Here is a 27,492-nt window from a genome sequence, read left to right as displayed (position 1 = left end):
ACTGCTACTATACCTGCTTACATGACTTACACCACACTGGTGTCATATGAAAAAAAACATTGGCCTCTCTTTTCAACCCTACAGCTTCATCACTAAGGAAAAAAATTATTGTGTGGATCCACATGCCAACTGGTTACAAATACGACTCGAGAAGTTAAAGAAAGTAAGTGTGGAGAACACGCTCTTGCTCTGGAATTCACAGTTGAAAGACAACTTGTTCATAATAATATTAAATTATGAGTGAGGTTTAAGAGAACACACTCAACCCACTCCCACCCAACTCCCACTTGTTTAATAGATTTAATAGATTAAATGATTGACTAACTAAACTAACTAATGTCCCATCAACTGTTTTTCTCCACAGAAAAATATATATTGCAAAGAGTATGTGCTCCATCAACACAGATCGTCATGACTCTCCATGACACTATGAAGTCTTTACACTGGCACCAATACAACACCCTACATCCAGCACTATTACAAACGCCTTCTCAGAAACCTTTATCATCTTCTAAATAAATAAAGAGCATTTTGAAAAATGCGGTCTTGGTTCCATTTGTGAATTTACAGCATATATTGGCTCTATGTAGCCCATATATCAGCCTCAAAAAGATTGGTTAAGGGTTTTACAGGGCCAAGTGTTTCTGTTTCCCACTGTAGTCCTTTGCCATAGCATCATATTCATCCCACAGAGCGGTATCAATCTTTAATAAGATAAGAAAAGATAAGATGAGACAAGACAAGACAAGACACTGGGGAAATTCACTTGTGACAACTGCTCACAATACATAAGGTGGAAAGAATGAAAAATACTTATAACTAAGCAATACGTCGACGTCGACGCCATTTTGGATGTGGCAAAGTAGAGCTTTGTTTCCCAGATATATTAGTGTGTGTGTGAATGGGTGTATAAGAGGCATTAACTTAAGCCATTTTATAGAAAGGCGCTTTATGAAGTTCAGTCCATTTCCTTGTATTAGTTTATGGGCAGATCTGCCACATCCAATATGGCGGACGCGTAAGCGTATCGCAGCAACGGACCAACCTGCTCAATGAGGCGTCTGTATATATGTCTATGATCTATCCTAACTAAAGGAGAGTCTATGGCGTAAAGATGGATAAGGACGGACTTTTAGGGGGAAAAAGTTGCCTGACGGCTCGTTGGACAAAAACAAGGCAATTTGCACAGTTTGCAAAGCCGAATTTAAATTCCAGAAGTAACACGACTTTAACATATCACCTCAAAGCAAAACACCCTGCTGAAATTACCTCTATGGGACTTTGCCAGTCTACACTACAGGAGTGTGGCACTCGTCAGTATATTTCCTCATTCTGGCTTTTTTATATTTGCACTGTGCATATGTGCACCTTAAGCCAATAAAATGAATGAATTTAAATATACTTTCTCTGGGTTTATTCTACATGAATTTGATCATTTTACATAAATAAATATCCATTATAAGCTTCAGTCTCAGAAAAATGCAATTAATTTATTAATACATTTATTGATAAATTAATCGCGATTAATTACAGAAATTTTTGCGATTAATTAGTAAATTTTTTTTTATCGATTGACAGCCCTAAAATATATATACAGTATATATATTAGTGGTTGCACGACTTCAGAATTTTTTACGACACTAATATGATGAAAACATCCAAACAACCCCTACGTGCGCTGGGTGAAGGCTCGCCCGCTGTCGCGTGATGGTATTACCAGCGAGTGAAAAAATCCTCTCGCTTGGCGCTGGGACAGCCAGGTAACGTTTACCTAAGGGCTGCAGTACCGGGATCAGCTGTTCCACCAGCTCCGGTGGCAGCTGGCACCGGAAATGCCACTACTAGCTGCCGCTGCCACGAATTGAGCCAGCCCTCTCTCGATTAGCGACTTGTCGACGTCAAGCTCTAAACGTCATTGTGGCTTAGTGAAGTCGACTAGTCGACTAGTCTGTACAACCCCAAGAGTAATTGCACAGCATAGTTTATTGAAATGATCATTTCAGTGAGATGCAAATAAAGGTATGCATGTATGAGGCGGTATTATAACAGTGCTACATTATGTCACAATGCTGTTAAAGAGTGTGACAGGGACCTGTGGTAGAGCTCCTTCTTACATGGTGGGAATAGGAGTCTGTTGATGATGATGATGATGATGATGGATGTCCACTTTGCTAATCTCTACCAACCATTTTTTTTTAATCCTTGTAGAGGAAACAAAAAAAAAAGAAAAGAAAAGAAAATTGAGTAACTACTGTGTTCCTCTTTCTCTGGAATGAGGGTGTGTGTGTATGTGGTGTAATGTTGACCACATCTATAACCACAGCATTTTTGCAAGTCACACCTCGTTTTAATAGAGGAGCAAAGCCTGCAAATAATATTATATTGACCAGTTGTTAATAATTAAAATTCCTCACCCGACTCTCTTTTTCTCCCTCTATGAACTTCACCAGTCGAGAAAGATTCCCGACCATAATGAGCCAGGTTCTGCTCAAGGCATCTGGAGAAGTTTTTCCTTGCCACTGTCACCAGGTGTTTGCTCATGGTGGGAACTGTTGAGACTCTGTAGATCAGTGGTTAAATTGGCTTTTGTAAGGAGGGGGAGCCTTTTTTCACTCACAGTGGTCAATATCTCTTTACTATTATATTATATCGCACCATAGGTTTAATACATATTTTATCAATTTATAACCTACTTATTTATACCTCACACCAATTCACATATTGGTAACTTATTTAGCCTACATTTCACCATCAATCTACACTGCAATTTGTAAAACTTATTCACAATATACACAATTCACATATTTTTTTGCCAACATTCTTTTTATTGTTTTCACATTATAACAAAGAAATACAGAGAAATACAAATACATGCCTCGAACAAACATGTCAACTCCCTACCCCCGGTCTTTACAAGTTTTCAGATTCTTGGTTGGGTATCAGGTTAGCTAGTTCCTTATATAAAAATATACAGGAAAAAAAAAATTAAGTAATATTAAAACAAACATAGTTCTGTGATATTGAGTACTGCAAAGTGCTACTGTTTACATGTCCCCAGGCTCTTCCATTACATGAGACAGATCAGTCCTTGATACGTAGCTGATAAAGGGGTCCCAGATCTGGTGGAAATTATGTTGTTGGTGTCTTATTGTATATGTAATTTTCTCTAAAGGGAGAGTTGAAGACAGTTCAGACAACCACCTCTTCACACTTGGGCTACTGACGTTTTTCCAAGAGAGGGCTATTACTCTCTTTGCCATTAGCACACTCAAATCAACAAATATTCGTTGATGCTTTTTAAGCTTCGAATTATCTGGATACATACCAAATATAAACAGATGTGGAACTAGGGGTATTTGAATTTGTAAAATATTTTGAATACATTGTTTTATTTCTTGCCAGAATTTTTGTATTTTTGTACACTGCCAAATAAAGTGGAAAAATGTACCCCTTTCCTTCTCACATTTAATACAAATATCTGGTATAACACTATTATATTTGTGAAGTTTTTCTGGAGTAATATACGTTCGCATCAACCAGTTGTACTGTAGTATTTTCAGGCGTGTGTTAGTAGTTCTTGATTGTGCTCGAGTGCATGCCTCGCTCCACTTTTCTATTGAGATGTCTTCCTGTAAATCTTCCCTCCATGCCCCCAGCCTCCCCGCTGATGTTTCTGTACTTCCATCTACTAAACATTTTGGATATTAGACCCCTCCCTAGACAGTCCATATTCACAAATTTTTCTACTGTGGACTTTTCAGGGCTGCGTAATGTTTGGTTTTGGTGTGTTCTAATGAAATTCCTCAACTGTAGGTATTTTAAAAAATGGTTACGGGGTATATTAAATTTATCAGCTATTTCTCCAAATGACATCAGCACTTTTTGTGAGTTGTAAAGGTCTCCTATTTTTGCCAATCCTTTAGTAGCCCAAGATTTAAACCCCCCATCTCTTTTGCCTGGAGGAAAGGAATAATTACCCCATATAGGGCTGAAAATAGAGAGGGTGGGTGCTTCTCTCAAATATTTTTTAACTTGATGCCACACTACGATCATGTTTTTCACAATAGGGTTTTTTGTGGGTTTTTTTAGGATTTTAATGTTTTCTGAGTACAGGTATACTGGGAGGGGAAGCTCTAGTTTTAGTTCTTCCATTCCTTTCCAGAGAGGAATATCTCTTTCTGCAAAGTAAAACAAGATTGTTCTTAATTGAGCTGCCCAATAATACCAGAGAGGGCAGGGACCACAATTCACATATTAACTTTTTTTTTACTTCAGAATCAGATTTTTTTTTTTATTCGCTATGCAAGTTTACACAAACACAGAATTTACTGTGGCAGGATTGAGCATACACAGAACATATATGGAAAAAAAAAGATAAACTAGTATAGAAATAAAAATAAAATAAGGGGTATAAAATATAAAATATGGAGGGGAATGAATATGTACAGTACAGAAGTGCAGATCAGTGTCATAAAGTGTCATGTGCAAAGTTCAGTGCGATTGCTGGGTGGGGGCCTATCACCTTCTCAGCAGCTCGGATGATACGCTGCAGTGTGCTCTTGTCCTTGGCAGTGGCAGCAGCAAACCAGACAATTTTCCCAACAATTTACACTGTTATTTGCATTACTTATTTACATCTCACACTATAAATTCACATAGTTAATTACATCTGACACCATAAATCTACATCAATCAAATCAATTGTTTGCTAAACTTTCTTACATGTCACAGATCAAACCAGATATCAGCAGTTGCCAGTCATTACAATTAATTCACAACTTTCCAAATAGGACTTAGATCTCTTGTCTTTTGCCTTTCCTTTCTCTGTCTACATGCTATATGGTCTACTGACCTCTGGGTTTAGCGCTTCTTAACAGTTAGTTAACTGAACGATTTTATAACTGACATTTCATGTTTCTGTGACCTTGTCACAAAAACATTAAGGTGAAAAATAGACATTTAGTTTCAGTAAGCTGCTGGCGCATCACCACCACCGTGCGTGTTTGTACGTGCGGTATGCAAGAATGTCCGTATCAGTGAACACATGGACTGGAGTTTCACTGATTCAGGTTTTATATCAATAAACAAGCGGAACAGATTCAATAATGAAGCTCTGGCAAGCGCTGTGGAAACAGCAATGAGTGAACAGACTGATGTAGCCTACTGATATTTGACATGGTAAAAGAGGGGAGTTCCAAGCTAATGATTTTAAAAAGTCGTATAATGGTAGCTACGCTCATGATTATTATAAACACCGAAGCAGAGGGAGCTCAGCTCCTGCTGGCTGTACTGCCGAGGTGAGGAGGCGGAGCTGAGCTCCGGAGGGCTCCGGTCCAATTTAATCACTGCTGTAGATTATACTATAAAGATTACATCATAGACCTGTTCTATATGGAAAGTGTCATGAGATAACTTCTGTTATGATTTGGCACTATATAAATATTTTTTTTTAATATTTAATGTTAACACTAACTTATACTTGTTACTCATCTAAAGTTACAGTGACGTTTGCATATTTGATTGCTGCTTTTCCTCCATGTACAAGGTGAGTGTGTGACAAGGGACTTTTAGAGTCTTTGAAGGAGAATTTATCAATCTGTATTGCATAGAAATCGGATTATACACCGTTGTCAGGTTGTATCTGTCTTGTGTCTGTCTGTGTGTGTGTGTGTTGTGGGCATGGCTTCCCTCCTGGCTCCGGACTCTGCTCCTCCTGAACACCTGTCTGCAGTCGGCTCATCATCTCTCCCAGTCTGCTCACCTACCTCTCATCAGTTCATCAGGCCTGCAGTATTTCAACCTTCACTTCACACATCACGCTTCAGCCCCATCTAAGTAGAAATCTGTTAGTTGGATTCATTTCTTGTCTGCTAATCCCCTGCAACCCACCTTGCCATTCCTTATGACCTCAACATTTTCAGTCATTTAGGAACTTTATAAAAACAAGGTTATGTTGTTTTCTTCTTCTTCTTTTGACTGAAGCAATGAAATAAACATTCTGATTACTTCACCTCTCTATCGCAATTTGTCGGAGAGTTTTGAAACATTGCAATAGAAACTCACTTTGCTCTAGCATAATTTTTTCCCGTGAGAATAAAAATGCCGCTCACGGATGCAGCAGTTTGAACTTAATTTGAAATTTGTACAGCAATGTGACTTTTTTATGAATTGACATAAAACTCTAAAACATCTTCTATGCACGCAAAAGGTTTCTCATTCGCCTCGTGAATTTGCGACGCATCTACTTTCCATGGAATCGATGTGGTGCTTGATTGTGGCCTGTTTGCCCCCTTCTCTTCAATGGCTTTGCAAAGCTGCTGAATAACTGCAGCAATTAGAACACGCACATTGTATACATGCCAATTCAGAGCATCCCAAACATGTTCATGTGGTGCATGTTAAAATCTAAACTCTTAGCCTTTTAGGTACACAAAATTTCTAAAAGAAACTAATACAGTTGGTCACCTCATTTGCTGTTAAGCTCTTGTAGGCTACTGGTTGCAACTGTCTGCAAGGGAGTCCGTCCCAACAAGCTCAAGGCTCAGGCTCTGAGACGGGAGAAAGAGACGACATGAGCAAAATCACTAATGATGTCTTTTCAAACCTGATAATGTGCCACCATTTCCTTTACCTATATTGGATTGTACTCAGTTTCCTCAATGCTGGTTCTCTTGTACTGGCACTGAGCAATCTAAATAAACACAATTCTGCTAAATATGTTGTACATATTGATTTCTAGTAGGCTTGATGGATACATAGTACCAGCAGTGGACATCTGAGGATTAGTTTAGTGTTACGTAAATCCACCTGTGTCCATTAAACCTGAACATGTGTTCCACCTCTTTCTTTTTAAGATTCAGCTAACCTACTTGTAAATGTCATGCAGGCCGGGTCAATAATAAGGCATTATGATGACACTGTCCATTTTCTACGCTATACACCGTCCATCAAAATGGTATTGGTTAGTATGGAATTCTTCAAATATGGCGTTTGCTTACAGGTTTGACCATCCGCTCAGACTTTTGCACCTGCTAATGTCTCTATCTGCTGTTTAAATGACATAATGTTAGATTTATTGTGGATTTTATCAAAGCAAATAATCATTGTCTTGACGTGCATCCAATCACACTGCCCAAGACAAATAGATACTACAAAACTAATATTATACCAGCTTCTTTAATACACAAGCACAAGTTGATTAATCACGCATGATAAATTTCACATTATCTCTTATTCTCATTGTCTGCATATTGCTTAATAGCTGTGCAAACTCACAAACCCACAATGTTGTCACATGTACATCACTCTTATACAGGCTATTCCATACAGATCATGCCAAAACAATATTTCATTTAAAGGTTTAGTGGAAATTTGTAGGTGTAGCAGGTGAATGGCTCTAGATGTTGAGGGTGAAGAATGTGAAGGAGGGATGTCTTTGGTTAGGCTGGTCTCGGAGAACATGCTGAAGGCCGGGCATAGGACGAGGCCTGTTCTAGTGGGTGTTCTGTCTCAGGTGTTAGCTAGAATCAGACAGTATGCATAGGAAAATGAATATGAAGATGAACAGGAATAAGGAGGGAAGAGAGAATGCGGGTAGGAATGAGCAGCACGAGGGATAGGTTCACAGGGTCAAGCATAAGGTAGTGAATGCATCGTGTCATCTTGGGTTATTAAAGACACTGACTTCTCTTCCTCTTTTTCTAGATAACAATGTTGGGTTGCTTGTTTTTAATATAAAGACTAATAAGTAAATACCTTGTACTGTAGATACATTGAGTATGACCATTTATGGAGTAGTAATTGTGGCACTGTCCTGAGAACATATAGACGAGCCCGAAAAGACAGGTCTTTAGAATTGAGGCGGCATCATGTCATGACAAGTGTATTGCTGAATCTTCCACTCTTCTTGATCACACTTCAATAAACCTTTCATTAAAAGACCTCTAGCACTCTTGCGCACTTTCACTCCACTGAATCCTTTTTTGGCCTCTTTAGCTATTAGTGTCAACAGTGTGAGGTTCTGTGTGGTTTGACTGAAGGTTGTGGCATATGTGGAAAGTTTCAGGAATACCTGGATGGAAACCATTTGTGAAGGTTTCATTAGGAATTGAACAAACTGTTTATTTGGGTGATTTTGTAAGGCAATGATGTTTACCTACTGGTGTGCCAAGGTGCTGTGCTAGTCAGTCTACAGGTGCGGTTGGATTGTGGCAGTACACCTGGCATAGGTACCTACAAGGTGGTTAAAGTTATTGCAGACCATCTTGTATCCCTGATAGAGGATTGGCACCCTTTGGCATGGGGACATTCACTGAAGGATGTATGTCTAATGACCTTGGGATGTGGTGGATGATAAACGTTTTTTTTTATTACTTCACCTCTCTGTCACAATTTGTTGGTGACTTTTGAAATATTGCTGTGGAAACATTTGGCTCAAACATTACTTTTTTTCCATAACAGCTATATGAAAATATTAGCGGTTTTCATTGCATAACAAAATGATCCTTACTATAGTCACGCCACTGCAACTACTTGCATCATAATACATTTCTTGCATTTGTTGTACCACAGACTGCGTGCAGTGCACTCTAAAGTCTAAAAGGGGAAATAAAGTCTAAAAGGGGAAATAAAGTCTAAAAGGGGAAATAAAGTCTAAAAGGGGAAATAAAAACCTTTTGAATCTATGCAGATAATTGTGATTCATGTTACCCGCACAGTAGGATGAAGAAATTTAAACTTTAATGGAAATTGTATCGCAATATTTGCCATTGGCATTCATGTGTTCTCATCCCTCTCATATAGTGCACTACATGCAGTCTATGGTGCCACACTTGCAAGCTCAATAGGTGACATGTCTGGTGTGCATGCAAAACTTTTCCACTTCTCTTCAATGGCTTTGCAAAGCTGCTGAATAGTTGCAGGAAATGGAACGCGCTGTCGTACATGGGCCGATTCAGAGCATTCCACCCAATGGTTGTATGTGAAATTCTAAACTGTTAGCCTTTTAGGTGCACCCAATATGTAAAATAAATCAATACAATTGGTCCCCTCATCTGCTGTTTCACTACATATTTGGTGAGATCATCCATGACACACATACACTGGTTGTAGGTGGGTTAGTGTATAGTTTATCCACGAGGTCTATCCCAACGAGCTCAAGAGCCTCTGTGACCTGGGAGAAAGAGGTGACATGAGCAATGTATCACTTTTTATGTCTTCTGAAAGCTTATAATGTTTGCCACCATTTCCTAAAGACGAACATGTGTTCCATGTCTTTGTTTTGAGGATACACCTTGCCAATTTGTGAATATCATGAATGGAAAGTTAATAGATGGAGTTTTATGAGGCGGTTTAGGAACAAGGACCACTCGTCGAACTCATCCCATTTCCGTATCTTGAGTACGTAAACACACCTTATCCGTTCACTCCCTCTTTTCTCTTCTCTCTTTTATTCAAACACAGGAACCATGGGGCTCTTATACATAGAGATACGGAGAGAAGGTTCCCCTGCATAGAGTCTCAACTCCCTCCAGGTTCCCTCCCGTTTTCCCGACACCAGTCAACCTCTGAACCCTTCCATCTATCAACGACTTTTTTTCTCCCCTCATCCTCTAACCCTTCATCCCTCAACCCTCATCCCTTCTTTCCTCCTACGGCAGACAGTGCTCCTTTTGTGCATGCAGATGTCTCCATCTGATGTTGAAATGACATTTTAGTTTTACCATAGCAGAATATCATTGTCTTCTCCAGTTAACATGGCATGCATCCTTACCCTATACCCTGAATGTGCCAGATCTTCTCTTCACTACATATTTCTCCTTGCTTTTTAACCTTTCAGGATGGTTACGAAGTTTCAAATTCAGGTTGTTTTATGAATCTGCTTGTCATGATTTTGGGTTCCATTGTAAAACTATAACCGTGGGCTTTGACCAAATTTCTAGCACATCTGTCTGGAGGAAACAAACCCTCAGGACTTGGCCTTTAGCTGCTGTTCCAAAACAAACACTTCATAAAGCAAGTAACTGATAGTAAAACAAATGATCTCATATCTGTTTTTAATGTCTTTTTATTTGGATTTTTGGGGAATTTGGGGCGTGGTTATGCTCAAATTTGTAGCTCCCTACAACTGCCAATCCAGATGTTTTGGCCATCCCTCTCTGCAGCTTTGCAGTGGCATCTCATCTTCCATGACCACACATTCCCTCTACAAAAAGCACTCTGCTTTTACATCCAGTTTTGTTCAGTGAGTTTCCAGAATCAGGCTGTTTGCTTCATACCCGGATTCAGGATGCCTTTCTCCTCGAGGTTTGGAGTGCATCTCATGTATTTAACTATACTGTTGATCCTCCCTGAACAAGGTGAGTGTGGTTTTGATTAGTAGTGACTACTAGAGTGTTTTCAGGGCAGCTGAGAACAGTAAACTTTGTGAAAAAGCATGTGTTATGGCACAGAATGAATGTAATACCAATGAGAACGCTTGCATGGATATTGTCATCTGAAGCACATCATATAAAATTGTGTATTTGTGTGTAAATATACATATAAAACTTATTAGATAACACAGTCGGCCCCTTTTGGGTGGTATTCATACATTGACAATATGTATCTCAATATGTATCTCAGAATTACAGCATTCTCCACAAAATGGAGTGCATTGTATTGTTGTCCATAAAACTCTGATCAAAACCAGATGCTGATGCAAGCCTGCAGAGGACTTTTGGAAGTAAACATCCTGAACATGATAGCATGTTTAGACAAAAGGTCATTTTCTCTTGCTCGCTTGTTGCTCGTTGGAAGGAAAACAAGAACAAGAAACTTCACAGAGGAACTTGTGGGTTCAGGCCAAAATAGATGAGTAGATGCAAAGATATGACTGCGGGAGTTAACTTAGAGTCAAAAGATCAGTAATAATTAATCAAGAACAGGGATGCACTGGGGTAGCCAGGAATGCAAACATATGAAACTTTTTCTGCCTGGACTTAGAATATTTTCCCTTGCATTAATCTGTGTGTTTGTGTTGCATTTTAGGACGCCTTCAATGTTACAGACCAATGTCCGAGGCACCAGGATTTGTCATACCCCCCTGCTGTACCAGAGCCTCAAAGGCCCATATTGAAGAACCCACTGTTTCCTGCTTTGAACAGAGAGAAACCACATTCGCTCACTGTCAAATACATGCATTCATGTAAGGAAAAGTATGAATTCAAACATCATTTTCTGTCTGTGTTTGGATGTGGTGTGTCAGACAAAGTGTCACGCAAGGCTAATCATATGCAGATAAAACAAGAATAATGTGAAGGAGACAGAGATTTGGCACAAACATTGGCATGGTGTTATGTTGCAGTCAATTTGTCCTTGTACCCTATGCAAGGTGAAGTAACAGATAGAAATAGGGTGCAGCAAAGTTGTAAGCTGTGGTTAATAATGGTTAATAATAGCATTACACAAGTTGTACATTAGCCATTATCCTATCATACACACAACCCTCATTAACTTTTCTCATTGGCCTTGAACTCACTTGTTTATTGAGTCAGTCCCATTCCCTCTGTTAAAGTGTCTGGGCAGTGTTCCAGATACTTTCTCACTGTAAATCCAGTGCGCACCTTCACAACATCACTGATATGTCACGAGATGAGGTTCATGGACTCTTTTTTCCCTTATTATTTTTTTAAGTAAAACTAATTGTTTCTGTTTGTTTTGTCTTTGTAACCATATAGCTTCACCTCTGTGAACAGAACTCATTACTGTGTGGATCCAACAGCCAAATGGCTCAAAAGAAGATTTGAAAAGTTACAAAAGGTAAGAGATGCTTTCAGGTACAATTTCACATTTGGAAAAAAAGAGCATGTAAATCCTTTCCAATCCATGATTATTTTTATTTTATTTTAATCCCATATAGAAACTAAATAGATAGAAATAATAGTCCCATAATGTGACACGAATGAAAGAAATGTTAATTCATTTAAAATTTTTTCATCTATCATGTTTCTCTCCACAGAGAGGTATATGTTGCCACACGCATTGAAAGGACCGAAATGAAGATGATGCATCATGGCCGTCAAAACAAAAATCTCCATATTTACATCAGTGTTTTCTCTAATATTCTTAAATTACTACCTTTAATAGTTAATCTTCTTTTTTTTATAGATCTCAAAACATTAACTCTTTCTTTTGGGACTCTTTAAACTCAAATAATACTTCTGACTCAGTCTTCTATATGCAGTCTGTTGCTACTGGTACAAACTATATAGCTGATATAAATGTACACATTATTCATATTTAATATAGGGACATATTTACAATATGAGAAATGTATTTATCACTTACAGCTTCTGCAAAAACATAAACAATGAAAGCAGTAAGACCACTAGTACTAGTCACAACTGTTTGGCCAACAGATGTCGCCATTCTCACTGTATCAAACGCTTTGAAACTATGACCACGTTATTGATGTTGGTGTTTTAGAACGCTTCAGTTACCCACCACCAGCTAGACACAATTTCAATGCAAGAAACAACCTAAAGTTTAAAGTCATTGTTACACCTATGAGTAGAGGTTTACTGGAGCTAAACTCTACACTCTTCAGTGTCGGGCTTCAGAGTCAAACTGCACTCACAGTTTAATTTAAATACAAAATATTTATTGACGTGTCAAAACAGCATCTCCATATATTATACATTTTATCTTATATACACAAAGGGTTGAAACAATTCTTAGTACTCTATAACGTCAAAAGAAGACCACAATTCATCACAGAGTCCTCTTGTGAGCCCACATTCTCAAAGTCTATGAAGCCAGTCTCCACGGCAGTCTTGGCCTTTAATCTGCTTTTGTTGGACTCCTGTCGTCAGGGTTTACTGTCTCTGTCTGACTGGTTGGGAGGAGGATCCATCAGGTCCCTGAATCCCAGTTTCGCCAGAGGCTCTTTGGTCATCAGCTGACTGGAAAACAAACGATAAAGAAAATGAATTAAAGTTACAACTAGAGTCAGACAGAGGGATTATGAATGTTTTTAATGGAGGTTTCTTACTGGTCCATGCGACATTCCAGGTAGTGTTTGGACTGCAGTCGGCACATGGAGTTGTCAAAACTGTTGTCTCTCAGGCATTTCATGAACTTCTCCTTGAAGGCTTTACACTCACCTGAAATGAGGTCCATCCATGTCAGCTTATGCTCAGATATGTCACAGCTTGACATTATAACTAACATATGTGTGAACATGTCCAGTGTATTTGTTTCTATTGCAACACTTTTTGACGATTTCTGTGTATACGGTATTGTAAGTTAATTTGTGCTGTACTATTATTGGTAACGCCACACAGTGACATTACCTTGTGTGAGACAAATGTGCTTTATTTGATGTAATGAAAGTGAAATTTTAACAAGAGCACTGCTGTGAGATAGTTACAGTGTTTATGGAGTTATGGCGTGTTTGCTTTCACACTGATTATTACAGCAACATGTATCAGCTTCATCGCTCTTTGTGTCTCTCATGTATTACTATGACATTTAAGTCAGAGAGCTGAACATAAAAATAAAAATACTAATATAGCTGTTATGGAATTTTCTATCCTTAGGTAACATGAGGTCACGTGTGGGCCTTGAGGTCCTCAACAGTATTAGTTGTTTGGCTTTGATTGGGAACAGTAGGTGCCAGTCTATCTCAACACTGTGGTGGCCAGGGTCGAAGAGACCTATTGCTGCCTTCCTAGTCATAATAGATAGCTGCCGTTGACGTTCCAATCTGCGTAAACAGACATCTGTGTCTCCAGACTAGAATATGTTGACTATAACACCTCCAAGGGTAAAAGCATTCTCTTTGACTGATTCTGGGCGTGTAGTATTTGTGGTGTGATCTTGGGGGATGAGTTGGGCAGAATGTGAGACCGACTCAGGCACTTCTGGTGAACTTTGAGAGTGTCTCTAATTCACTCAGTAAATACTATACTATACTAAAATAATACAGCATAAGACATCAGAGGCTCCTGAACACTTTCTTCCTTCCTGACCTCACCATTGACCTTTGACTTCAGCAATTTCTCCACAACAATAGCATTTGCAAAACAAGAGCTCAGTGGATTGTATAATTCTATTTAGTTGTTTTCATTTGTATTCCACTTTATATCATCTCATTTTATTTTGGTATTAGTGACGACATATGTCATTTCCGGTGTTTCAGTATAGCACGCGACCCTGTTATCAGCCGAATGATTCTGTGGTTGCCGTAGTTACGACCATAGACATATATACATAGCATTGAGCGGGTTGGTCGTTGGTCGCGATACGTAAACGGCTCCGCCATATTGGTTCGGGCAGATCTGCCCGTAAACTAATACAAGGAAATGGACTGAACTTCATACAGCGCCTTTCTACAAAGTTCTTTAAGTTAATGTCTCTTATACACCCATTCACACACACACTAATATATCTGGGAAACAAACAGGCACCAAAAACAATGTATGTAACTTTTAAAGTGATGATTATAAATGTTTACTCCTTATGTAAGCACCAAACCAACGTATGTATTTTTCTAATGCTGAGTGTTTACAGCTCGCTCTGACGAAGAGCCACACACACACACCTATAATATTATGTGTGTGTGTGTGTGTGTGTGTGTGTGTGTGTGTGTGTGGTGTGTGTGTGTGTGTGTGCTCTTTATCAGAAAACCTCATGTCACGTCTACATTCAGGATCTGGTTATTATAGACCACAGATTAAATGTTAAATATAAATATTCAATATTTATCATCACAGTAACCAGTGTTACACAATTAGTAGCTGTAAACACTCAGCATTAGAAAATACATAGGTTGGTTTGGTGCTTACATAAGGAGTAAACATTTAAATCATCACTTTAAAAGTTACATACGTTGTTTTTGGTGCCTGTTTGTTTCCCGATATATTAGTGTGTGTGTGAATGGGTGTATAGAGGCATTAACTTAAAGAACTTTGTAGAAAGGCGCTTTATGAGTTCGTCCATTTCCTTGTTTAGTTTACGGGCAGATCTGCCCGAACCAATATGGCGGCGCCGTTTACGTACGATTCAGCGCTCAATGCGGCGTCTATGTTTATATGTCTATGGTTACGACAGCTATACGACATTTACACCTGTGCGACAACCACAGACGGTCCCCTGTTTAACAGGGTCGCTCGTTAACCCGAAACACCGGTTACCATCCGTTTTGGAGTAGGAGCGCAAACCTTCGTTATACTGTCAGTGAATGCAACACGAGACATTCACAGCGGGGCGCTTGCTTATCTCACCACCGTGACACAAGAGGAGTAAACTGCGGCTACACAGCATTTTCCAACATCAAGAGTGTCATTCATAAAAACAAAAGAGCTACAAAAAACAAACAAACAAACAGAGAGGCACTCGGTGTTTTTATGCTGCCCTCTCTCGTCACCTTTTCATTCACCCGCCTCAAACGCGCCATTTCTTACCGAAGTGACCAGAGGGAACGCGCCTTTTTCAGGAGGCCGAGGTGTAAAAGTCTTCGCCCCGAAGTTCATGGCGGTAGACATTTTATTATTATTATTTTTATTATTTGTAGTTTAAAGCCTTTACGAGTTCTTCTTCTGTGGGACGCGGTGTCAACAGTCTCCTGGCGTGAGTCCTGACCCCTTTGTTCGTAAATATGACGTCTCAGCAGACAGACATTAGTAGTCGGGTAGACCGCATCGATGATCGATTATGTTTTGATGAAGTCTTTCATTTTTCTTTATAAACTAATAATTGTGACAGGAAGCATATAATATTATAACACTATATTCATTAGGTACCAAATACTGTGTTGAGACTAGGCCTAAAAATAAAGTAGCTAACATAATAAGACAAAAAAAACTACATGGTTATAAAATAATCTTTTTTTATTGTTTATATTTGTGCTGTTTTACACTGCTGACTGGGATTTTAAGACATATTCAGTGTGATGATCAAGGCTGGCTTTTGGGGATTTTTTGGGGTATTAAATGCGTTCTGGTAACCACCGCTGGATGTCTCACTTTAACAGATATAGGAGAGGATGGAGGGAGAGGAGACAGACAGACAGGCAGGCAGGGGAGGGAGGAGGTGTTGGTGGTGGTAACGTATAGGCTTGATTATAATGCAGTGAGTGAGACTCAGTAATAGAGCGATCAGTTAGGGAGGGAGGGGTTTCCTTCAGCATCGTCCAGTCTTTCCACTCTCCACTTTAGATCGGATGTGACAGTGATCGGGCAGTCTTGTCTCTGTCTGTCTGTCTCTCTCTGTCTGTCCTCCCCCTCTGTCTGTCGGGACTCCCAGCAGCGGATGTTCTTGGGCAGGTTTCTTCCCACGCGGTGGGTTGGACTGATAACTCACCATGGCGTTGGAACCGGAGGGAAACAACCGGCTCCTGCAAGACGTGCTGGCGAGACCGGGCAAGAAACGTGTGCGGACTGCGGCAATCCAGGTAAGCGAGCAAAAAAAAAAAAAAAACCACAAAAATTTGCAGGGCTCTGGTGCATGGAAAAGCTTTTGCCAACGAGCCAACTGGTGCTTCAAAACCTGACAAGTCTGACTGAATGTGGTCCAGATATTGATGACAAAGGCCTGGCAGGACACATGTACCTTTTTATTTGGAGGTATAATGAGGCCTAACAGACATGGACTCTGGACTTGGTCTGAGCCATAAACACATAAAAACACATCTATGTGTCAACTATCCTATCCACAGCTATTATAGTTGTGACTGACTGTGTGTGGTGTTGTGGTGTCATCATGTTCTACAGTGTCAGCAGCCTCCATACAGCTTGCTCCTCAGTAATTACCGGTGTGTGTCTTTTAGTTTTACATGTTTGTTTTTCATTTCCAGGACACCAGGTATATCTCCGTCTTCCATCCTCTCTCCCTTAAAGGTCCCCTCCACCACCCTTCTCCTTTCTTCTCAATGAAATGGCAATAAACCCAGTGAGTGGTCACAGGGCTCCAGTACGGGCCGTACGCCCAGTCTTTGAGCCAAGCCCGCCCAGGATGCCTGTTCCTTGGCCCTGGCTACAGCTCCTCTGAGGACTGGCTGTTAGTGGGAGCTTTTGGAGCCAAGGCGCTTCTCATAGAATTTGCTTTGTCTGAGCTTTTTTATGTGGCCTTTTGTCCTCAAAACCCCAAGTTGTAACGCAGTTCAGCCTGTAGCCAATACGTGATAGCTCTGACATAAACTGTGTTGAGACCTGGTTTAAAATGTGGTTTTTATGCTGGTTTTCACTATTCTCAGTTGATTACTTTGATCCACCATTTTGGTTCAGGCTGAATATTTACCAGCCCTTGGCTGAATTGTTATGAAATGCTGTAAAGATCATCGCGGCGCCCAGAAGATGAATCCCATTGATTTAGTTGATTCCCACTTTTATTCTAGTGCCACCATTAGATGAAAGCTTTTACTGATCCTGTAAAATATCTACAATCTACATGAGGGATGGGACAACATTTCTTTACTGACATTCAAGGTACCCAGAGGATGATCCTAATGACTTAGGAGTCAATAACTTGGCAACAAATAGATGAATTGCCCTTAACTTTGGGATTGCTTACGTCTTCCTCTAGTGCCATCATTTGTTCAAATGATGGCACTTGTCCAATACTTTAGTTTAGTAACTAAAGATATTCCCATCCTCCCCAATTGTACATTGGGTTTAGTGCTAATAAGCCGCATATGTGCTGGGTATAGCTTACAGTGTGGGCTCTTAGTCTTGTTTACCCACATAGCCTGACTTGACCTTTTGGTTGTAGCTAAACTGTTCTGCAACGTCCATAGTGCCTGGAGGAGGAAACCATGGCTCGACTGTCCTCCTGCCGAGATCATCAGTTTTGCTTGGCAGACATGGCACTTGCACCTCTACAATCAAATTTAGCCCCGGTGCAGCAAAGGTGGGACAGATGTTCTGTGTTGTACACCAGTTGCCGACTAGTCAGAGAGGCTGGTAATTGCAGAGTGACTGATGATCACAGCTAGGAAAATCTCAGCTGGGTGAAGTGACTTCATTCATGTACTCTATATCGCTCAACAGGTGCTGAGATTGCCTAGAGCAATGCACTTCAAACACAAAAGCTTGCAAACCCTCTTGGTGGTCAACAGTGTGACTTTTGTTAAATCCAGCAGTTGCTTCCTCCCGTATTTGCATTCGAACGCTGGGCTTGTTCCTCCAAATTTCTGGAGAGCAGAGCTACACCGGTCTTCGATGGCCATCCATCAACCCAGCCGTTATCTCTCTCCAGCTCCTTTGCTACCAGATCAGGCATTCCCAGCCTCATAATTCAAATCTCATAATTGTCAAGACATGAATATTGATGCCGATTCAGCGGCTCCTTCCCAGATGGGGGACAGGATTTTATCGCAGTGGCTTTTCCAGAAAAAACCCCCATCACAGTTTCATTACAGCTCAGAATACCACAAATCATCTCAACACAGCAAAGTAAACCGACTAACATGTATCGTGCTTGAGTACAGTGAACTGTAACAGGTAATGTCGCATATAGATATATACTGTAGACTGACAGATAAGTCAAATAGTATCTAGGTATGTAGACTGATGTTAGCATTGTCATGTTACTCCTGGATTACTTATTTATTGTGTATTTCTACATGTCAGTTTACACAGTTCCTCCACTTGCCTTTTATTGTGGTTAGTGACTTTTAATTTGATTTCATAACCCTAATAACATGACAGCAAAACATTTAACACCCACGCTATAAAGGGAAGAACCTGAAGTAGCTGGTGATGTGTGGGTATTTCGACAGTGTTATAAGTCAGTGTTTCGATTCTAAAAATCTTTAAAAGTAGGTTACATAACATGGTGAACCAACCTGGGGGTTGAACTGTACGCCATGGGTCACATGATGAATGTTTAGGATTCACCGGTTTGTGGCTTTTTGATTGAGTTGCATACAACTCATAGACACGTAATACGTCATATGACTTCGTATTAAAAAGTCTGGAACCATAGCTGTAGTCTGTCTTCTCTTTAAGTCGACCATCAGCACTAAACCCTCTAATCTGTGAAGCGCTGTTCAAAGAACTCGCAGTGAAACACTTGAAGAAGACATTTCTCTGTTCTTCTATTGTTCATCAACCAAACTGCACATCAGAGCCAACATCTGGTAAAGACTGGGACAGACAGCCTGGCTGATCAAATAATTATTATGATTGTGACGATCAGGATGGAGATGAGTTAAAGACACAGAGACACTTATCTTTCAGTACCCTCCTGTTTTCTGTGATCACCTGCTAGATACTGTGTTGTACGGCTGGTTTACATCATGAGGGAAAGCTCAGTATTCCTTGTGAGAGACTAAAACAGCCAAGCTGGTGTTGTAGATTTTCTGGAGCCTTATTGGAAAAGCTCACTTTTTCAGTGAGAAAAAAGATGCATTTTAAAGGACCCGTGTTAGGATTTCGTGACATCTAGAAGTGCAGTCATGGATTGCAACCCCCAATGTGAAGGTGAACCTAGGTGGCCACAAAACGCACAATCTAGTGTCAGTGTATAGTAGAGCGGGCATTCGAATACATTTCTTTGATCGATCATCAGGAAATTAACGTCAATTATCCATTAATCTTTTTTTAATATATATTAAAAGTGCAATAATACAAATACAGTGTTTTTTCCTCGATTAAATCTTTATTACAAGAAGAACCAGTCCAACTTTTATGGCAGTTAGCCTGATGTTCAATGGTTAAACTAAACATATGCGGTGCTGCAGCGATCATATTAAACAATAACTTAAAGTAAGGGAGGGATTACATAACAATTAATTACTTAACAAAGCCATAAAAACTAACTGGTAACTCCCATACAGGCTACATTAGTGATGGACGCCTAACAGTAACTTCAGCACCAGCCTACTGATTTTTGTTGAGCAAGATAAGCATGTTAACGTGCTCTGGGGTCAGACGCGAGTTTTTAATTCAAAATGGTCCCATGCCACACTTGTCACGCCGTGACCTCTTCATGATTCATTTTGAAATCTACGGAAACTCGCAGGTATGAGTATCTGTTTTCTAGGTCAAATATCGCCCCCGTTGGTAAAATGTTTCATTGCTGCCACACAGTGAAACTCATGCATTGCTCAAGACTCACACTATACAGCACCTTATTTAATACCATGTTTGATCAATAAAAAAAATTAACGTGATCGACACAATTCTTACTGATCAGTTATCGATTAAGATTAATCATGCCCATCCTTAGTTTTAAAAACATGGACGTTGCATCCGTGACATCAGCCACAGGTTTTTGAGAGCCATTGTGGAAACTCATTGTGGTGGCCTGGATGCTACGATTTTGACAGTCCTGCCTCTGCTCCTTCAGGATAATCCAAAAAATGGGCAAGACGTGGAGTGGGTGGAGCTGAGGTGAGCTGAATAAAGCATGTCAGTCAAAGAGGCCACGCTGTTAATTTGCATAACTTTAAGCTTTAATATAATTGAACAGGTGAGCTATATAAAATTCAGGCTTGGTACAGTTATCTAAATTGGAAAATTAGCTATAGAGACCAAAACTGTTTTTTGTACCAGGCTGAAAACATGTTTATTTCTGCTGTGAAGTTGGACATTTTAACCTGGGGGGCTTATGGGACTGACTTGTGCTGTAGCCAGCCCAAGTGGGCGTTTGAGGAACTGCGTTTTTGGTACTTTGCGTTGGCTTGGTTTGGGCGACTGTAGAAACATGGCAGACTTTGTGGAAGAGACTCTGTGTTTGTGAAATGATAGCCTCATTTTTAAAGTAATGAAAACACATAGATGTCCCCTAAATCTTACCACTGGCCCTTTCAAAATGAAATGGCTTAATGGGAAACGTACAGTTCACGTTCACCATTAACTGTGTTAACAACAAACATAATGGCTAGCTAACATAGTTTTTCTGTAGTGAACAGTGGGACATTATCTTGGCAATAAATTCAGTCAGATTATATATGAATCAAAAAAAAGTCAAAAGCAGCGACCAAGTTCATTTATCTTGCACGCCCAGAAAAGCAATAAAGGCTGAAGCCCCCGATGTGGGCCGCTGCATTACGTCACATGAAATCCCTCTATGTTATCTGCACGGCTTTCAGAGTAAAGTCGGACATCATCAGCGATGACCTGGCCTTGTCCTCCCTCCCCCTGCCTTATCTCCCCTATCACAGATTACAACATCCACTAAGCAGACAGAAAGCTTTCTCAATTGGTCTGTGAAACACACCAAAGTGGCTTTTTATTCTGCTTAGTCATTCTATTCTGCCCTTCTTTACCTTTACCCCCCTCTCCCGTCTTTTCTGTGCTGGGCGCGCTCAGATGAGACCGCTGAGAGGCTGAGCTCGGAGCTTATACGGCGGGGGTTTCTCTGTAGCTCAGCAAGCGCTGTGGTTCTGCCCTTCGCTGAGGGCACTCCTACGAGTTCTTTCCCTCCAGAGAGAAGCCTCGGCAGACCTCTGAGGTGTGAGGAAGGTGTTTGTTGAACAGCAAAGACGGCGGGAAGCCACGACGAGTAGGAGGGGTGGCGGGGGTTCAGGTCCTATGGGGGCCCAGCTCATGCCAGACTGATTTTTTAAAAAAACTGTTTTATGAGGATTGCCTTTCTGAGGCATGCTTGATAAAAGCTGTGTGATAAGCGAGCTTTAGCCAACGAAAGCTATGGCAACTGTCGTATTCCCAGCCACGCACACCTATAGAATTCAACTCTGTGACCTCTCTATGCGGTAAACTGATAGACACACCTCATGCTCAAAACATGAAGGGCCATGCTTTATTCAGATTTTATTATATTTACTTATATTTATATTATTATATATTTATTATTATATGTATTTTATTATATTTACTATTATTTACTTTATTTATATTTACTTTATTTATTATTATAGACACAGATTAAATGTTAAATATAAATATTTCAATATTTATCATCACAGTAACAGTGTTACACACATTAGTAGCTGTAAACACTCAGCATTAGAAAAATACATACGTTGGTTTGGTGCTTACATAAGGAGGAAACATTTATAATCATCACTTTAAAAGTTACATACGTTGTTTTTGGTGCCTGTTTGTTTCCCAGATATATTAGTGTGTGTGTGAATGGGTGTATAAGAGACATTAACTTAAAGCACTTTGTAGAAAGGCACTTTATGAAGTTCAGTCCATTTCCTTGTATTAGTTTACGGGCAGATCTGCCCGAACCAATATGGCGGCGCCGTTTACGTACGATTCAGCGCTGAATGCGGCGTCTATGTTTATATGTCTATGGTTACGACAGCTATACGACATTTACACCTGTGCGACAACCACAGACGGTCCCCTGTTAACAGGGTCGCTCGTTAACCCGAAACACCGGTTACCATATTTGTTTTGGAGTAGGAGCGCAACCTTCGTTATACTGTCAGTGAATGCAACACGAGACATTCACAGCGGGGCGCTTGCTTATCTCACCACCGTGACACAAGAGGAGTAAACTGCGGCTACAACAGCATTTTCCAACATCAAGAGTGTCATATCATAAAAACAAAAGAGCTAGGAAAACAAACAAACAAACAAACAGAGAGGCACTCGGTGTTTTTATGCTGCCCTCTCTCGTCGCATTTTCATTCACCCGCCTCAAACGCGCCATTTCTTACCGAAGTGATCCAGAGGGAACGCGCCTTTTTCAGGAGGCCGAGGTGTAAAAGTCTTCGCCCCGAAGTTCATGGCGGTAGACATTATTATTTTTATTATTTGTAGTTTAAAGCCTTTAAACGAGTTCTTCTTCTGTGGGACGCGGTGTCAACAGTCTCCTGGCGTGAGTCCTGACCCCTTTGTCGCGTAAATATGACGTCTCAGCAGACAGACATTAGTAGTCGGGTAGACCGCATCGATGATCGATTATGTTTTGATTAAATCTTTCATTTTGTTCTTTATAAACTAATAATTGTGACAGGAAGGATATTATATATAAAAACACTATACATTAAAAAAGAATAAACACCCAAGGTACCCAAATATTGTGTTGAGAACTAGGCCTAAAAATAAAAGTAGCCTAACATAATAAGACAAAAAAATAGACTACATGAGTTATAAATTAATCTTTTTTTTTATTGTTTATATTTGTGCTGTTTTACACTGCTGAGGCTGGGGATTTTTAAGACATATTCAGTGTGATGATCAAGTCTGGCTTTTTGGAGTTTTTTGGGGTTATTAAATGCGTTCTGGTAATCCACCGCTGGATGTCTCACTTTAACAAGATATAGGAGAGGATGGAGGAGAGAGGAGACAGACAGGCAGGCAGGGGAGGGAGGAGGTGTTGGTGGTGGTAACGTATAGGCTTGATTATAATGCAGTGAGTGAGACTCAGTAATAGAGCGATCAGTGAGAGAGGGAGAGGGGTTTCCTTCAGCATCGTCCAGTCTTTCCACTCTCCACTTCAGATCGGATGTGACAGGTGATCGGGCAGTCTTGTCTCTGTCTGTCTCTCTCTGTCTGTCTGTCTCTCCCTCTCTGTCTGTCGGGACTCCCAGCAGCGGATGTTCTTGGGCAGGTTTCTTCCCACCGCGGTGAGGTTGGACTGATAAACTCACCATGGCGTTGGAACCGGAGGGAAACAACCGGCTCCTGCAAGACGTGCTGGCGAGACCGGGCAACGAAACGTGTGCGGACTGCGGCAATCCAGGTAAGCGAGCAAAAAAAAAAAAAAAAAAAAAAAAAAACCAACCAAAAAAATTTGCAGGGCTCTGGTGCATGTAAAAGCTTTTGCCAACGAGCCAACTGGTGCTTCAAAACCTGACAAGTCTGACTGAATGTGGTCCAGATATGATGACAAAGGCCTGGCAGGACACATGTACCTTTTTATTTGCAGGTATAATGAGGCCTAACAGACATGGACTCTGGACTTGGTCTGAGCCATAAACACATAAAAACACATCTATGTGTCAACTATCCTATCCACAGCTATTATAGTTGTGACTGTGTGTGGTGTTGTGGTGTCATCATGTTCTACAGTGTCAGCAGCCTCCATACAGCTTGCTCCTCAGTAATTACCGGTGTGTGTCTTTTAGTTTTACATGTTTGTTTTTCATTTCCAGGACACCAGGTTATCTCTCCGTCTCCATCCTCTCTCCCCTTAAAGGTCCCCTCCACCACCCTTCTCCTTTCTTCTCACTGAAATGGCAATAAACCCAGTGAGTGGTCACAGAGGCTCCAGTACGGGCCGTACGCCCAGTCTTTGGAGCCAAGCCCGCCCAGGATGCCTGTTCCTTGGCCCTGGCTACAGCTCCTCTGAGGACTGGCTGTTAGTGGGGCAGCTTTTGGAGCCAGAGGCGCTTCTCATAGAATTTAGCTTTGTCTGAGCTTTTTTATGTGGCCTTTTGCTCCTCAAAACCACCAAGTTAGTAACGCAGTTCAGCCTGTAGCCAATACGTGATAGCTCTGACATAAACTGTTGTTGAGACCTGGTTTAAAATGTGGTTTTATATGCTGGTTTTCACTGTTCTCAGTTGATTAGTTTGATCCACCATTTTGGTTCAGGCTGAAATATTTACCAGCCCTTGGCTGAATTGTTATGAAATGCTGTAAAGATACTCGCAGCTCCCAGAAGATGAATCCCATTGATTTAGTTGATTCCCACTTTTATTCTAGTGCCACCATTAGATGAAAGCTTTTACTGCTCCTGTAAAATATCTCAACACCAACACAATGAATTGGCACAACATTTGGTACTGACATTCAAGGTTCCCAGAGGATGAATCCTAAAAAAAACTTTGGTGATTCCCTCACTTTTCTTCTAGTGCCACCGGCAGGTTGAAGCTTTTACTGATCCTGTAAAATATCTCAACATCTACATGAGGGATGGGACAACATTTTCTTTACTGACATTCAAGGTACCCAGAGGACGAATCCTAATTACTTAGGACTGCAATAACTTGGCAACAAATAGATGAATTGCCCCTTAACTTTGGGATTGCTTACTTCTTCCTCTAGTGCCATCATTTGTTCAAAATGATGGCACTTGTCCAATACTTTAGTTTAGTAACTAAAGATATTCCCATCCTCCCCAATTGTACATTGGGTTTAGTGCTAATAAGCCGCATATGTGCTGAGGTACAGCCTTACAGAGTGGGCTCTTAGTCTTGTTTACCCACATAGCCTGACTTGACCTTTTGGCGTAGCTAAACTGTTCTGCAACGATCCATAGTGCCTGGAGGAAACACTGGCTCTGATTGTCCTCCTGCCGAGATCATCAGTTTTGCTTGGCAGACATGGCACTTGCACCTCTACAATCAAATTTAGCCCCGGTGCAGCAAAGGTGGGACAGATGTTCTGTGTTGTACACCAGTTGCCGACTAGTCAGAGAGGCTGGTAATTGCAGAGTGACTGATTGATCACAGCTAGGAAAATCTCAGCTGGTGAAGTGACTCATTCATGTACTCTTTTATCGCTCAACAGGTGCTGAGATTGCCTAGAGCAATGCACTTCAAACACAAAAGCTTGCAAACCCTCTTGGTGGTCAACAGTGTGACTTTGGTTCAATCCAGCAGTTGCTTCCTCCCGTATTTGCATTTGAACGCTGGGCTTGTTCCTCCAAATTTCTGGAGAGCAGAGCTACACCGGTCTTACGATGGCCATCCATCAACCCAGCCGTTATCTCTCTCCAGCTCCTTTGCTACCAGATCAGGCATTCCCAGCCTCACAATTCATATCTCATAATGGTCAAGACATGAATTATTGATGCCGATTCGGCGGCTCCTTCCCAGATGGGGGACAGGATCTTATCGCAGTGGCTTTTCCAGAAAAAAACCCCATCACAGTTTCATTACAGCTCAGAATACCACAAATCATCTCAACACAGCAAAGTAAACAGACTAACATGTATCGTGCTTGAGTACAGTGAACTGTAACAGGCAATGTAGGCATATAGATATATACTGTAGACTGACAGATAAGTCAAATAGATATCTAGGTATGTAGACTGATGTTAGCATTGTCATGTTACTCATGGATTACTTATTTATTGTGCATTTCTACATGTCAGTTTACACAGTTCCTCCACTTGCCTTTTATTGTGGTTAGTGACTTTTAATTTGATTTCATAACCCTAATAACATGACAGCAAAACATTTAACACCCACGCTATAAAGGGAAAAACCTGAAGTAGCTGGTGATGTGTGGGGATTTTGACAGTGTTATAAGTCAGTGTTTCGATTCTAAAAATCTTTAAAAGTAGGTTACATAACATGGTAAACCAACCTGGGGGTTGAACTGTAGGCCATGGGTCACATGATGAATGTTTAGAATTCACCGGTTTGTGGCTTTTTGATTGAGTTGCTCACAACTCATAGACACGTAACGCGTCATATGACTTCGTATTAAAAAGTCTGGAACCATAGCTGTAGTCTTGTCTTCTCTTTAAGTCGACATCAGCACTAAACCCTCTAATCTGTGAAGCGCTGTTCAAAGAACTCGCAGTGAAACACTTGAAGAAGACATTTCTCTGTTCTTCTATTGTTCATCAACCAAACTGCACATCAGAGCCAACATCTGGTAAAGACTGGGACAGACAGCCTGGCTGATCAAAGAATTATTTTATGATTGTGACGATCAGGATGAGAGATGAGTTAAAGACAAGAGACACTTATCTTTCAGTACCCTCCTGTTTTCTGTGATCACCTGCTAGATACTGTGTTGTACTAGGCTGGTTTACATCATGATGGGAAAGCTCAGTATTCCTTGTAGAGACTAAAACAGCAAGCTGGTGTTGTAAGATTTTCTGGAAGCCTTATTGGAAAAGCTCACTTTTTCAGTGAGAAAAAAGATGCATTTTAAAGGACCAGTGTGTAGGATTTCGTGACATCTAGCAGCGCAGTCATGGATTGCAACCCCCAGTGTGAAGGTGAACCTACGGTGGCCACAAAACGCACAATCTAGTGTCAGTGTATAGTAGGGATGGGCATTCGAATACATTTCTTTGATCGATCATCGGGAAAATTAACGATCAATTATCGATTCATCTTTTTTTTTAAATTAAAAGTGCAATAAAAATACAAATACAATGTTTTTTCCTCGATGAAATCTTTATTACAAGAAGAACAGTCCAACTTTTATGGCAGTTAAGCCCGATGTTCAATGGTTAAACTTAAACATATGCGTTGCAGCGATCATATTAAACAATAACTTAATCAAAAACATAATAATACTTTGGTCAAAATGTACTTAACTTAAAACCGAGTCAAGAAAGATGGGGGAAAGTAAGGGAGAGATTACAGTAACAATTAATTACTTAACAAAGCCATAAAAACTAACCAGTAACTCCCATACAGGCTACATTGGTGATGGACGCCTAACAGTAACTTCAGCACCAGCCTACTGATTTTTGTTGAGCAAGATAAGCATGTTAACATGCTCTGGGGTCAGACACGAGCGCAGCCTGGTGACCGTCAGTCCAGCAACCGGAAACACCCGCTCTGAGGGGACTGACGTTGCCGGGATGCACAAGTACCTCCACACTAACTTGGCCAACCTGGGGTGC

General features: G+C 40.6%; 2 protein-coding genes across 2 annotated transcripts in view; one reads left to right on the top strand and one right to left on the bottom strand.

Annotated features, from left to right (window-relative positions):
- Window positions 1-12,658: 12,658 nt before the first annotated feature.
- cox19 (cytochrome c oxidase assembly factor COX19) lies at window positions 12,659-22,818 on the bottom strand. The gene is made up of 3 exons (XM_010756041.3): window positions 22,613-22,818; window positions 13,031-13,142; window positions 12,659-12,941 (listed from the first exon to the last, which is right to left on the bottom strand). The coding sequence occupies exons 1-3, from the start codon at window positions 22,692-22,694 to the stop codon at window positions 12,848-12,850; spliced, it is 288 nt and encodes a 95-aa protein (XP_010754343.2). The 5' UTR covers window positions 22,695-22,818; the 3' UTR covers window positions 12,659-12,847.
- A 364-nt stretch (window positions 22,819-23,182) lies between these two features.
- Window positions 23,183-27,492, top strand: part of LOC104929328 (arf-GAP with dual PH domain-containing protein 1) — a 28,054-nt gene continuing 23,744 nt past the window's right edge. Inside the window, exon 1 of the mRNA XM_019259304.2 lies at window positions 23,183-23,640. Coding sequence (XP_019114849.1) covers window positions 23,550-23,640 — 91 coding nt within the window. The 5' untranslated portion in view covers window positions 23,183-23,549. The remainder of the gene's footprint in view (window positions 23,641-27,492) is intronic.

Source organism: Larimichthys crocea, chromosome XVI (genome assembly GCF_000972845.2).
Source record: "Larimichthys crocea isolate SSNF chromosome XVI, L_crocea_2.0, whole genome shotgun sequence".
NCBI lineage: Eukaryota > Metazoa > Chordata > Actinopteri > Sciaenidae > Larimichthys > Larimichthys crocea.
Note: the sequence above shows the minus strand (reverse complement) of the source record. Positions and strands in the feature narration are given on the sequence as shown.